This window comes from Haliaeetus leucocephalus, unplaced genomic scaffold (genome assembly GCF_000737465.1).
Source record: "Haliaeetus leucocephalus isolate CR32 unplaced genomic scaffold, Haliaeetus_leucocephalus-4.0 Scaffold143, whole genome shotgun sequence".
Classification (NCBI taxonomy): Eukaryota; Metazoa; Chordata; class Aves; order Accipitriformes; family Accipitridae; genus Haliaeetus; species Haliaeetus leucocephalus.
This window is the reverse complement of record NW_010972579.1, coordinates 74,568-90,099: the sequence shown is the minus strand read 5'-3', so window position 1 is coordinate 90,099 and position 15,532 is coordinate 74,568. Positions and strand designations below refer to the sequence as shown.

At 38.8% G+C, this 15,532-nt stretch overlaps 1 protein-coding gene across 1 annotated transcript in view; it reads right to left on the bottom strand.

Annotated features, from left to right (window-relative positions):
- Nucleotides 1-15,532, bottom strand: part of STAG1 (stromal antigen 1) — a 197,613-nt gene that overhangs the window by 136,800 nt on the left and 45,281 nt on the right. Inside the window, exons 3-4 of the mRNA XM_010561136.1 lie at nucleotides 13,969-14,071; nucleotides 3,114-3,278 (exon numbers count right to left, since the gene is read on the bottom strand). Coding sequence (XP_010559438.1) covers nucleotides 3,114-3,278; nucleotides 13,969-14,071 — 268 coding nt within the window. The remainder of the gene's footprint in view (nucleotides 1-3,113; nucleotides 3,279-13,968; nucleotides 14,072-15,532) is intronic.

Below are 15,532 nucleotides of genomic sequence, written 5' to 3'. Positions count from 1 at the left end.
ATTTAAGCTACAAGTCAGCCTCTGTACTGGGGGCTCAGCTGGAGCAGTGGAAGTTCACCCACACCCTTCATTCCCATCAGTGTAAACTCAGGCAGTTCAGCACATGAGAAATGGTGATTAGTCTGTTCCGCCTGTGGAGGTTTAGAGTGGGGAAATAGAGTGGGTATAGCTGTCTCCATAAAATCATTCAAGGAAAAAATAAATAAATGAAAGAGACAAATGATAAAAAGTGGAAGAGTATCATGTTTGCCTAAGAAAAAAAAACCAGAGCCTGAAAAAGCTCTATGAACAGCCTTAATGGACTAACAAAACGTACCTGCAGAAAACATGAGCAGCAGGTCATATCACGCTTCATACACAGAGAGCTGCTGACAGAAAAACTTCTGAAGCAACTAGCTACAAAAGGTTACAGCACAAATTAAAAAACAGTGACAACAATCTGATACCAACTTAATGTGGGTATCAAATTGATTTATATAGTTCAAATGAGACCTAACACTGACACAACTAGCACTTTGTAAGAGAGGCAAAGATTTATATGCAAGGAGCAGCTCTGAAACTATGTATACTTGAAATACAAAATATTAACCTAACCTTGTTTCCCTAGAAGAATCAAACAGCAATAAGCTTGAAGAGTAGTAAATGAATCCTGCTATGAGAACGAAAATAGAGGACAAACTTAAATTTGAATTCAGCTACAGACTTCCATGAGTTGCAATGCAAAGCCAGAAAAAACTAACAACTGAAATGCATCCTGAGAGCAAACAGCAGGAGCAGATAAATCAGAAATGAAAGCATGTGATTCCTGTGTAATCTCAGAATCTATCAATTTAATTTTTCTGGGTTTTCATTGCTGGAAGCAAACTTAATAGTGTTATAGAAAAATGTTGGTTCATATTACAGGGAAAGAACTAAGTATTGAGAAATAATAGGTTCTGACAAATATAAATATATGGCACTTGTCTGAAAATTCACAGTACTGACAAAATTGCTAAAATTGGCCACAAAAAACCTGCAATGAAACTATGAAAAACAAAAATGCCAAGTATTCCTAATTGCCACATCAAAATCCCTAAGCTATTATGGAAAAAGTATAAAGACTCTAATAAGTTTGGTTTACAGAACATTGGTTTCACATGAGATTGTAGTCCAGAAGTGCAAGTTAAAAAAATATTAAATCACATTTTGATTTCAGCCTCTTTCCCACTATAGGGTGTCTTTCTTTCTTTTGGGGGGGGGAATATTTTTACCAGTAGCAAAATTTCCAAAGGTGCACAAGTGACACATACTCTTGAAATTACAGCTGAAGTAATTTATGCCTGTTTGCATCCCAGGCCTATTTGCATATCATTTCTCCACTGCTTAAAATGTGCTGTCTATTTCTTTCTCATATATGTACACTGGACAAATTTTAAGCATGTGCATGCACATGTGTATATGCACATGTATATATACACAAATATACAGACACATACCCATCTATATATGCATATACAAACACTAAATTTCTCAAAACAATTCCTTCATATTTGAATTCCAAAGGTTTCTTAATACAAACATGCAGACAATTTCTTTTTAGAATTTCATCTGCAGAAGACTTCTGATGGCATCTCTTTTGAAATACATGAAATGTATCAGTCAATTCCACACACACACAGAGTCATCAAATATCAAAGCAATCATTCATTCCTTTTAATTTGGCTCCTGCAAATATCAATAGCTCTAAGACAAACATACTACATAAAGCATATTTATTGTATGTTCTGTACCACAGTAAAACCAGAAAATAGACTCCAGATGTTTCCTCAAATCCTGCCAAAAACAAAATTTGAAAAAGCGTTGAAAACCGAGCAAAGTTCGAAGCCCTGACTTAAAACATTTAGGAAGAAGAGGCACAAGGAATCTGTAGCTTTATTAGGAGTAAATTTGTTCTGTCTTCACCTATTAGATAAGAAGGGTCAATCCTGAATAACTGTAAATACAGCAACTATGAAGAATAAAAATTCTCATTTTCTTCCTGTTTATTACTTCTTTAAAATTACATCTCAGACCTTCCACAGATTTGAGACTGAGAGAAAATTTTCAACAACTTTCACTCATTTGGAAGGCTAGATCCCTTTGGGAGTTAATTAGACTTAGCTTCTAGCTACACTAAAAGTAATACTGAAAATGGGACTTGGCCCCTAATTTTCCTAATTTGTAATTTCCCCATGTTAGTTAGCACCACAAAGTCAAAACAAAGTAACTGATATTGCATGAGTCCTGTTTTGTTGAAACGCAAAGTAAAGGAGGTTTCCTCAAACAATCCTTTGGTAGGAATGACTGTAGGCTTTGCACTGCACCAGATGAAGTGTTTTGGGCCCATTGTTTCTCATTTGAGTGCCAAAAACAATAACTACAGCACAGCAGCTTACTAAAAGCATGTAAGTACTGTCAAAACCAACCATCTTTAGAAGTTCTTGAGGTGGGGACTCATCTGGCCCAATAGATCCTGTAAGACCTCTGAAATTGATCCAAACATAAAGGAGTAAGAAACACTTCCAGAGGCAACTCACTACAACTATCTTAGATACTTATTTTACAATGAAAAATTTGCCTTCAGGATGTGTCCATCTTTGTCCCTCAGGCACAGAGGAAGTCTAGGCAACTAGTTTAGCGTTCATCTGCTGCTCTGGTGGGGACAGCAAGAAGAATGCAAGCTGCAGTGCAAAGTACTCAAAACGGCTTGTGTCAGCAGGTATTTATGAAAAAACAAGCAAACAAAAAAAGCCTTGGATCCATCACTAATATCATATACTTTTTCCTCATATAAAACTTATTACCAGATATTCTTTAATGGACTGCTTAATACTAACATGTATTTTCAATTTGCAAGTAATGAACAAAATAATTGGGAATTTGAAATACATGACTTTCTGATCTGTCTCTTGTCTTTCAGAAGTATCAACTCAACCAAAGCACATTCTGTCCCTTACTTTATCATACACAGACAGTCTATTGGACCAATACAGGTTATGAAAAAATACAATTGTTTACAAAAGCGTAGCTTAGACTGAAATCCCACAGTCAGGATATGCTGAATTATGAAGGGGTAACACAGTTAGTTATTTTACCTGCATAGCACTCTTTCCCAGCTTAACCACCTCAAACAAAGTGACAGGGTCCCCTTCTCCATTCTGCTGAGGGTGGCCATTAGCTCTTCCACGACTTGCTCCTCTAGCTCCAGATTCAGAACGACCTTTGTCTGCTGGAGACTTCCGAGGTTTCTTAGTGGCAGACTGGGCAAAGAAAACCAGCAGAACAAAAATTTATTATAGCAATATCTGAAATCACTCACTGTATCTTTATAAATTATACATAAATTTTACACACACATTTATACACTCAAACATGTATATACACACAAGTATCACAGAATGAGCCAGGCTGGAAGGGATCTCAGGAGGTCTCCAGCCTGACCTCCTGCTCAGAGCAGGGTCAGCTATGAAATTCAACCAAGTTGCTTAGGTCTCTTTATCCAGTCAGATACACATATTTTTATTTATCAGTAGTTGTTGAGGAACAACTTAAAAGCCACCGTCATGTCAAGGTAAGCAGCGGTGAATTTCCAACACTGAGTACCAGTTCACATGAATACCCATATTAGCCTTATTCAATACAAACAGATAGTTGACAACATGACTAAAACTAGATAAATAGTAGCAAATTACAGACAGGACAGCAAAAGTGTTTTATGCTGGCACAGAAAAACTTGTAGAATAACTAATGATCTTTGGAAGACAGTAAGTTATTAAAAATACCCTTGTCATGTTAATGTTCATTTTTCTGCATTTTAATTTTTATACAACTTTTATAAGAAACTGTGTACATAAAAAGTCAGCTCTTCAACTCAACTCAAATTAAGTCACTGACTTTATAAAGCCAGATTTAGTAGATCATCATAATAGCCCCTTGCTCCAAAATTTTATGAGTTATAACATTTTCCCTGTGAATCTAAATTATTTAATGTAGATTTTCTCTAGATTTTTCAAACTTATAATCAGGTGGTATAGATCCCACTTGTGAGAAGTAACCTAGTGAACAGTTTGCTCTTAATTTAAGTCACCTTATGCAAAAAAAAAAAAAAAGTTTCTGGGAAAAATAACATAAGATCCCTGCTATGGTCTTACTTCCATATTCTATTCTTTCTCCCTACTGTGAGGCAGACAAAAGCATAAGCTGCCACTGTCCACAGAACAATGAACCTATTTTGAGGAATAATGTTAAAGAAAACAACACGCAAGCAACTCAAAGATTACATTTAGGACAATATCGTCATGGTACCATTTCCTTGAGCATACAGTTTCTATTAAAGCTTTTAGCAAAGAACATGAAGTCAACATTTCTGGTCGCATCTTCCAATTGCAGACACATTAAAAAATTTTCTGCAGAGCAAAGGGATCTAATTTCTGGAAGAGAGCTGGTAGAAGACAGACCTGCAGTCTAGCTTCCCCCTTACTTCAAAAGACATCACTGCTGGTGGGGCCAGAGAGCTAAAGAAAAGGGCAAGGTAGAGTGCAACTGCAGCTGCCTCTTGCAAATATTCAATTAAGGACGTGCATACAAATGCAAGCCAGAAAGCCTAAAATAATAGTACAATCTCTGTGAAAACATTTTTGGATAACATCTGCACTTATGATCAAAAGAATATGCGTTCTCCCTCAATGAATTTTTAAACATGTGCAAAGCTGCCTTTATCAGCAAGAAAGCTATCAATACATTAAATGTTTGAGCTCTACTGAGCTCCAGAGACACATGATCACCATTTCATAAAATGGCAAAGAATCAGAAGTAAATTGACTCTTTTGAGATATGTAATCCATGTGCTTATTCAATCTGGGTGACAGTAAGCCATAAGCATTTCAACTAGCTACAAGTACTGCTAAATGAAAGCAGGAACGCAAGTTGATGCCCTCACAGAAGCTAATGCAAGCCCCTCTATACTCAGTTTTTCTCAACATGTCATTCAAAGGGAGACATTAAACACTGCAAGGATGAAGTGAAAGCAAGTAGGAGATGGACATGAAATGCACACATCCAAAGACACCTCGTTACTGGAAAGCAATGAGAAAAGCCACCTACACTGGCATGAGTACTATGGACCAGTGTGCACATGCCCAAAATGAGTAATCACAAGACATGTAAACGCTCAATTTATACTCCACCTTTGTTAGATATCCTAGGGAAAGGGGGGTGCTTTGACCAAGACTCATAGTTTGAATTACAAGGGTGAGAACACCAGTGAGCTCTCAGAAGAGGTACAGAAATAACCAACAGATGTACTTTTGACAGAATTACTGGACAAACCCCAATTCTTCAAGTCCAAGTAAATATCTCAATATCCCGGACCTGAATTAACACCAGATACAGTACCAAGTCTACTTGAATAAAGGTTCTCTCTGGTACAGATTTTGTTTTGACAATGAGAAAATCTCTCACAGCAAAGAAACTAAGTCTTTCATTCAACAAAAGCCATTCTGCATCCAAGCTGGGGTAGCTAAATCCAGATGCAGGATCTGTATGGAATCCTGCCTCAAGAGACAAAACAAGCAGACAAAGGATCCTCCACTGAGAAACTGAAGAAAATCCAAAACTAGAACTTTCTGAGTTAGGCAGGGTAACATTATCTTCAGGTGGAGAGGCACTAGAGGACAGGTGTCCACCAGACTTCCACTGCAGAGCACTTCAACCCCCTAGGCATCTGACAGGAAGCCCAAACTCAATCCCACTCCAGAGTGCAAATACGAAAGCAAGTCATACATAGGTCCTCCAGCCTCGAGAAACTGCCTGGTACTCTAATTACAAAGTCTTGCAAGCACAAGGCACAGAAGTGAGGAACTGGCATTATCTTATTCATTAACATACAACATTATAATGCTGTTGTCAGACATTACTTGTATGTAGTGTCCCTGAATTTACAGCAAGAGACTTTGCAGGCCATCTTGACAGATGTAAGTTTCATACAGGTTCCCACCTTTGAGTACAAAGTTGAATAGGTAACTCCATTTCAAGAGGAAAATTTTTCACAATGAGAACAATCAGCCATTGGACTAATCTCCCCAGGGAATTGGTGGATTCCCCAACATTGGACACTTTTAAGATTCAGCTGGACAGGGTGTTGGGCCATCTTGTCTAGACCATGCTTTTGCCAAGAAAGGTTGGACCAGATGATCCTTGAGGCCCCTTCCAACCTGCTAGTCTATGATTCAATCTCAGGATGGAGACATCCAACACCACTGAAGCAAGTGAAGGAAAAGCATGGACTGGTACATTCATAGAAATGCAGAAAGGACTCCTTCATGACACAGAATACCCATGGAATATCTGCAGACGCAGGGTGCTCTTGGAAGTGGAGCTGCAAAGTCAAGCTACAAATCTAGAAATTATGTTTGTCATAAGCCCTGCATCCCAAAAGAGAGATGCTTGCGTTAACTGGAAAGGGTGGTCCTTCAGCTCAACACAAAAAACCCCTGTCCTCTAATGCCATGAAGACCTTCCACATAGAAACACCCCTGCCCAAGGATGAATGTGGCTCCAGTAAACCTGTCAGACTATCACTCACAGGTGTAAAATGTGTTATTTCCTAAGATCAGAGTGAATTTGTAGCAAGTCTACTCTTGTGAGGATCCACCAAATGGTCATCAAGATACAGGAAAAATAGAACCTCTGCTTCCTAATAGGAACAACAATTGTGGTTATTGCTTGCCCCTTTACACCTTTTCAGCCAGAGATTTCCTGCCTCTACCTAAAGCTCCCTTAAATTGACAGTCATGCATGGGTTTTGGGTTTTGTTTTTTCTTCTTAAGTGTCAGTCTGTCAGAATCCTGAGTGGGTAAAAACTGAATGTTTTCCAGACTCAACACTGACTTTTCTCCCGTTTATGAAAGGGATCTCTGAGAAGTCATGGAAGAGGCAAGCTGGTTAACAATACTGTATCTAAATGTATTCATAAATCCTTCTAACAACTTCCGTAGTCCAGGCACCTGCTACAATGGCAGAGTCGACACTGAGGTGAATTAGGACTACCAGAGGGAGGGATAAAGCAGCATGACAAGGTAAGAAAGCTTGAGGCTTTTTAATCACACACCAAGAAAGGTGCTCTTTGGAGCTGTGAGGCTGCAACAGTTAAATCTGTGCTTCAACTCTGAGACAGTCAGACTGGTGGCAGTATCAAAATGGACGGAGTTGCCAAATGAAAACAGAAGTTCCTAATGATTTTTCAGATGTTTGCAGTAGATTCAACTGACAACAACTGAAGCTGAGGATTTATACACACCAGTACTAGGAAATTCAGACGTTCCAGAACGTGCCATGGAAGCAACTCTAAAATGGTCATATTGATGACCTCATAGTTTACCTGTTGCTTTAAGGCTTAAACTAAGGCAAACAGGCAACAAAATACTTACCTTGACTGTAATTAAACTCAAATGATGACAATTCAGATTTTTTTAATAAATTAGCTAGATAATACTTTTCCTTTCATGTTTTTAAAATGATAGTGGAAAAAAAAAAAGTGACCCACATTTGTAAAATCAATACAGTGACAGTTAATTCACACTACCAAAAAAAAAAAAAAGTGAAAGTGTCTTGACATTTTCCATTAACATTCCCCAAGTTGATCTGATGCATTTCACAAAGAAATAAAGACAGTAAAAGTGTTACAGGTCAGTAATCACCTAACTCACCACCTTAAATGATGGCTTCTATATGCATTCATACCGTAAGTAATTTAAAGCAATACCCCACTTCCCAAGATAGCAGGAAGAAACCTTTTAACCTTCCACTTGAGTAAGACTGAAGAACTTGCCTCTCAAAGGCATCATACTCTTGAGAGGCCTCTGCATTATAACCTCATGTTAAGCGGAAGAGTGGTCATGTCTGAGCTCTTTCTGAATTAATCCCGATTAAAAAAAAAAAAAAAAAAGGCTACCGCACACTTCGTAACATCATCATGGTTATCTAGGGAGAAGTTCTTGGATTCAAATTTTCAAAAAAGTCCTTTGGACTTTTTTCATCATAGAAACAAACAAGGTGCTCCCTATGAAAAGCCTCACCCTGCAAATAAATACAGATGCAGCTCTCCTAACATCCAGCACATACCGAGCTGCTTCAACTGTAGCACATGCAGTTTAGAGAAAAAAAAAAAAGCAGAGGCAGTGTTGGGGGGTGGTGTTGCTTTTTTCATCATCATCATTTGAAAACCTAGCAAGAGTTCCAAAAGTCATCTTAAAGAATCAAGAGAATCTGCTATAAATGCCTTAATCACTTAAATTATTCTAGCTAAGGCAACTGCTACCAAAAAAAAGACTACTTCCACAGAAAAATGAAAAGTAGATTAGATTGCCAAAAATACAAGGACCATCCCATCAAAAGCTTAAAAGGAAAAATTCTAATGCCATTAGGATTTCACCACCAGGAAGCTACAAGTGGCAGGACAGAGAAGTCTTCACATACTGGCTGTATGTACATTGCATTTCCACAGAAATGCAGAAAGACTCGCTTCAGTTTTAAGGGACAGATCTAAAATATCAGGGAAGCAAGAAACAGACACTGATGTAAGTGACACCAAACCACAAACCTCGACTACTATGAAAAGAAATTCTTCCAAGAGGATTCCTTCCTACTGTTAATCAGGACGCATATGATTCGGAACTAGAAGAAAAACTCAATCCCCTGCAGTATCTAACATCCATGCTACAAGACTAAGTAAGGCTAAGAGTCTACTGCAAAGTTAAAATTTCATATATGAATGCAAATATAAGGTATTATGGTCTGTCTCCTCCATACCAAAATATACAAAAGGACCTGAAAGCAAAACTGTACAGTCTTGCACTGGGGACAAAAGGATCAGAAGTGTCTTGTTCCATCTTGCCTTAATAGAAGAATCTGAGGAGTTGGAGAAAGGCATGCTGCAGCCCTGAGCATAGGATGAGAGACAGCAGAAGAGCTCTCAGAATTGCCACCTCTGAAACAGAAAGACTGACATTTCTTCTTGTCCTCCGAGTCAAACAGGCTAATCTGTCTACTCCTACTTCAAAGCTGAAATACAGCCAGGGATCTCTCTCACTCCCCTCAACCTCTAACAGCTGAGGTTTAAGCCAAGCTATTCTGAGCTCCTGGGAAGGTAAGGCCAGGTAGGTTAAAATAAAGCATGCCAACAACATTGAACAGAGAGCATTGATCCAGGAGAGGAGACAAAAAAGGACAGGATAGATAAATAACTGATCTGAGCCCGAGCTCAATAATGTGAAAGCTGCATTGCATCATAAGCCCTTGGGCTTTCAAATCCCCTACCTAGAACAGGAGAGCGTATCCATACCCATGTACTTCAATAATGCAGGAGACAGAAAAGGCATTTTTGTCCAATATTACTCTGCAATTTCAACCAGAGGACTGTTGTAGGTCACTCCTTAAATACACCTCACACCATTCACTAAATATATATCCAGATGGTATGCTCTCATACAGTATCACATAAACACATGCACCAAAATGTCCCACTGACTGGAAAGATTCACCTCTTGGTCAACTGTTCCACAGGCATCTATCTGGTCTACAAGACTCAGAGTTTAGAAAGGGACGCGGGCAAGGGGGAGGCCAGCCCCAGCCATTGTCAATGCTAGAACAGGACATGGTGCAACTCCTGCTAAATTCACTGCAAGGGTTGGTGAATTCAGGACAATCAGATTAGATTGAGAGTTGTTTTGAAGAACCAATGTACTTTAACTCTTTGCAAGTTGACTGTTCAGTCTACTCAGTCAAGTACTTACCAGAATAGTCTTACAGAAGTGGAGGGGCAACTTGGAAAGCAACATTTTCAGGAAGGGAAGGTTCCCCAAAATATTAAGGTTCTCTATGAACTGAAGTGGTATTTGCTACAAATGGCAAATTTTCAAATGAGGACCATCTCCTTACAAAAGTCTCAAATCTGCAAAGAGGAATAGCTGCCTTTGTAAAAAAGTTTGGAAAATCCTCTAGTAGCAGTCTATCTTTCTGATAAAAGGTCAAGTCCATTCTATAACACTACAGCAGAAACCTATTTAAAATAAATACATACATACAAGTATTTGATGGAGTGCATTGTGGCAGCTCTGTAATAGAACCATGCAGCTAAACTAAACAGCACAGAAGAGTAAACTTTTTTTCCAAAAGAGGTCAATATATTTACGGCAGATGTGTCACTGCAGCTGTGATGGCCTAAGGAAATACGCCAATCAGCATTGCAGGGAGGGATCAAATCTTATTAAACCATAATATTTTAGTTGGGGGGGGGACGGGACACGACCACAAAAATCAGAAGAGCCTTTGGGCAGAAAAGCCTTTCTTTATGTCTGTAACAGAAATGAAAAACATCAAAGCCAGGTAACAGGGGAGAAAAACAGCTCTGAATTTAACTAAGTATTTTAATCTGTTTCACATCTGAGAGTAAAGGTAGGTGGTACCTGTGGAAGAAATAAAACTAATGTTAGCAGATGAAAGAGTGGGGGAGAAATGTCAGAGCTGCACCTCCTGTAAGAAACAGATAATTCACCTGTGGAAAGTGGATGAGTTAGCAACATGGATAGGTGAGCAATGTGAAGGAGTAGGAAGAGTGAAAGACAACATTTGCAAAGTCAATACCTCAATTACTAAGTCCATGACTTTTAATACCAAATAATGTTATAAATTTAATTGCCTAGATTAGACTTCCCAAGGTGTTTGCATTTCTCCTCAAGGATATTAGACATTGAGTGGCTTTTTCCTTTTAGGTCATTTTTTGGTAGAAGAACCTTATTTATTCCTCTCTGTTGCCACAGTACCAATTATGAAGGCAGAATTTGATTGTGTATCCAAACATATACATTTTGTCAACTCACCCAAAAAACTGTAACAAAATGACTGAATTTGTGGATAAGGGGAGAGCAATAGATGTCATTTTTCTTGACTTTAGCAAGGTTTTCAACAGTCTCCAACAATATTCTTGTATTCCCAGGTTGGGACGTTGTGATCTGGATGAGTAGACAGCTAGATGGGTGGACAAGTGGTTGAACTGTTGGGCTCATAGTGGTTAATGGATCAGCCTCTACCTGGAGGCTAGTGATGAGGGAGTATGACAGAAGTCTAACAGGTACACGTCCAGTTTCCCATCTTTATCATAGTCAGAGGGGGTGAGAGAGTGTGCTCCTGTCAAGTATGCAGATGACATCAAACTGGCAGGGAAGACTGCTGGATGACATCAAGGGCAAGACTGCTATTGACAGTCTGGAGGACTAGGCTAAGAGTACACTCACAATTCAACACAGACAAATGCAAAGACCTGCCCCTGGCAGAGGAATAAATCCCTGCACCAACACAGGCTGGAGACCAGCTAGTCAGGGAACAGCTCTGTGGAAAAGGACCTCAGGCTCTTGGCAGGCAGCAAACTGGACATGAGACAGCCATATGCCTGAGCAGCAAAGGCCATCAGCACCCTGGGCTGTACAAACAGGAATATAGCAGTACACCAAGGAAAGTGATTACACCCTTTTACTCAGCACTTCTTAGCCCATTATTTGGAATGCCATGTTCAATTTTGGCCCTCTCAATGCGAGAGAGGTATGTGAGAACAAGTTCAGCAGAGGGCTACCAACATAGTTGGGGGGGCTAGGAACACTTCCCCTGGGAGCTTTTTGCAGTAGCATACAGTGGGAGGAAAACTGACAGTAGTCATGAACTGAAGCAAGAAAGGTTCTGGCTGCCTACCAGGGAGAAATTTTTCATGAAAGAAAATGAAACAGGTTGCTGAGAGAGGCTATGCAATCTCCAGTCTTGGTGGTTTTCCAGACCAGACTGGAAAAGCCCCGACCAATGCGGTCTGATCCCAAAGCTGATCCTGCTCTGAGCAGGAGGTTGCAGTGAGACCTCCTGAGGTCCCTGCCAACCTGATTCCATGATTGACCATCATTGTTTTTCTTCTCTGAACTTCTTCCAGTCCTAATATACCCTTTCCGGAGATTTTGGGGCAGAGGTCAAGAGGGGAAGAGAAACTAGAATTGTGCAAAATATTCCAAATTTTGGCAACCCACAGTTTTATAAAGAACACAGTATTTGTTTTATTCTCTATTCTCTTCCTCGGAGTTTTAAGACTGGATTTGGGGTTTTTTTGACCCCTATTGAGCATCAAGATAATGCTTTCATGGAATCATCACTGATAACACTAAGTTCTTGCTCCTTAGCAGCAATGGTCAGCTCACAGCCCATCATTTTATGTATGAAACAATGGCTGCTTCCTCTGTATGCTCATCACTTTACAATCATGCACACTTAATGAGCCTGGAGTTGTTCTAAGCAAATGAACAATTGCTCCTGCAGAAACTTGACAGCAGGACCAGTAGAGTGCTTCAGCAAATATCCCCACAGGAGCTACTAATAAGCTCAAACAGAGGGATGAGAAACACCTTTTGTAACACTCATCTTTCCTTTCCAGTGAATGTGTGGTGTGTACAAAATACCACTAGTGCTGCTTTATTTCCTACACTCTTGACAACCTTCTGGATTAGCAATCAGGTTGCACCATCCTCTTTTTTATTAGATCTGCAAAAATTCATAGATTTACTAAGGAGATATTCTGAAGATAATTTCTGATTTTGCCCTTTGTTTACAAGTTTATATGAACAGATGACCTGTTCTCTTTACATGCTTCTTTAAAGCTTCATGTAAAAAAGCTCCATGTTTCTGATCAAATCTGTCCATCTGATGAAGAATATATGCCATCACAGGAAACACTGTTCAAAAGCTTTCAAAAAGCCAACATGCCCTGAAAAGCCCAGGATTTAAAATGCTGGCTCCCAAAGCAAGTCCAGAAACTGTGATGCAAATTGAAAACCAATACTAAGGAGGAGTTTGCTCCAGCTTGGCCAGCATGCTTGAGACATACGCATGGTTCTGTCCATTCTTTTAGCCTCAGTAGCCCACGCTTAAGGAGCTAGACTTAGGGTGGAAGGTCTTAGGGTAAAGGAAAAAAAAAAAATCTCAATCTACTCCTGAGAGAGAGAGAGAGATAGTACATTCATACTGGGAGTCTACTTGTGGACAAACACTAAGAGGAGAATCAAAACCATTAATAACACACAGAAGTTCCCACCAAAAATCTTGTTCTACAGTGTGTACTTCAAGTGGTATAACAAAGAGAACTAGATCTGATGACCCTGAAGAACTAAAATGAAGGACAACATGACACACAGAACTTTTTCTGTATTTTCCAATAAATTGGCTATTTTATAAAATAAATGAAAATAAAAGAGAAAGCCTCCTTAAATACTATGTGTAATAGAGAATTGTTTCTGTATGTTCCCATTCATGGGACAGCAATAGGCAATGACTACTGAAGAACAGAAAATCTTATACAGAAGACAGCAATATTGTCTGCTGCACTATGCTAGAGAACAGGTTGAAGCTCCCAATCTATAGGTAAGACACACTGTATGTCAATTACATGAATTTTTAAGATGTGTTAATAGATCTTCTGAGGCATTTAGTTAATACTATGCTGCAACTCTTCCATTCGCATCAAGAGATTATCTGTTACTAAAAGGATGGCTCAAATATCATTTGTCACTTAAAATCCATTACAACTTTCAAAGCAGAAAGTGGTCGTGCTTACTGAGATTATTCTCATGTCTGGAAGAATGTTGTAATATGACAATAATAACAAAACTCTAATGTTCATGTAAGTAGCTAGCGAAAGAAAAAATAATAGCTATTATGAGCTCATATTTATGTCCCTTTTTAAACACTCCAAACATTGTTTGTATATCAATCTGATAAATATTTCATATTACAAGTCTTCATAAATTTTGACATAGGGCTCATTAAAAGCCTATTTATGTGACCACAAGATGATTAGATGAAAAACAGTTTGCAGTCAATTTTAAATAGATGCATAACAAAACAAAACTAAATTACACATACTGGAGGCCTGCCAGGACGGCCCCTTTTTCTTTTTCCTTTGACTTCTGCTTCTTCAAGCTCACTGCCAGCATCTGAATGTGCAGTAGTTTCATTTGTAGAATCCCTAGGGGGGGAAAAACACTAGATAAATTAAAATGATTTGAAATCAACAAGTAATCTATAACTGACTGATTAAATATTTAGTCCTAAGCCAGAAAAAACAGGCAGCATTAAATGGCTTGCCACATTTATTCTGCAAGCTAAGGAACTAAGCATTGCTAGCCCTGGCAAAAAGCCTTACCTTTTTATGAGCTAGAATGTCATTTTATAGACTGGAAGTTATTTAAATTAACAGCTTCTTTTGAAACCATGTTACACTTCAAAATCTGGCTATATTAAAGAGCACATTCCCAACATACCCATCCCACAATGTAGTCACTAGTATCAACTTCCTTTCACTCTTAGTAACTACTTCCAAGCTTTTGCTTCATGCTTTCAAGGTCATGAGAAAGCAAACTGGAGTCCAATCCAGCTATCACATCATTACAACAGTTACACAAGTTCCCACTCGGGTTACCTCATGTTTCTAGTCACACTTGAAGACAATGGTATTGTGCAGCTGTTAATAGAGAGAGGATTAACACTGACCGTGAGGCACAAACCAGAGAACTCACTTTGATCTGCAGACATTTATGATTCTTGCAGTTAGAAAAACTTTTTCACTTGTACAATGAAAAAACCTTGACGTTGCTCAACGACTATTAGCAGAGAAGCCCACAGTATCATTTTTCAATCATTCCTGGTTTAGACTTAAGACCATACTAAGTAGGGAAAAAAATTTACCCCAATTTTCACTCCCCCTGCCCCCTCCCACCCCCCAGCCAGGTGCAGAGGTACCTCTCTGCCTTCAAAACAGACCTGGCTGCTTGAAGAAACCTAGATTGTAATTGATCTTCTAAGACACTAGATTTTGCCCAAGAAGAGCCCACAAGCAAAACCATATCTGTTACTGAGGTGCTTTATTTTTAGTTTGCAAGACCACCAGTGCATGAAATCTCGGTAAATGAAAGAGTAACTGTAATAACATCCTAGATTACTCAAAGATTGGTCAAGTCTAGCTCTAATCAGAGATTTCTTTAAATCCAGTATCATTTCCTTGAAGTGAAAGGAGTTAAACTGCTGTAAAACTTGTGCAAGGGGAAGGTGAAAATCACACCTGTTGCATTATTTTATACAGCCTCAAACATAAAAGGTGGCATTAGTGATCTGGTTTACACAAACCGACAAGCTTCAGCAAGCCAAGATCTACACAGACCTTCCACATTGTCTGGGGTTTTATTTTTTTATTTTGTTTTATAAATCAGGCATACTTCACCAATTTGCTGTATCACCAAGAAAGCTATTTATTAATGCAGAAAGATACAAACATCATTGTATCAGCATCAAGAATGTTCTGATACTTCTCTTTACTGAAATTACTGTATTGTTCTAGGTCTGCTCTAACCTAAATAATTCTGCAGAACTATGATGAATTTCTAATTTTAAGACATTATTTTCCAACCTTTTCCAATTTGCAAGCACAAAA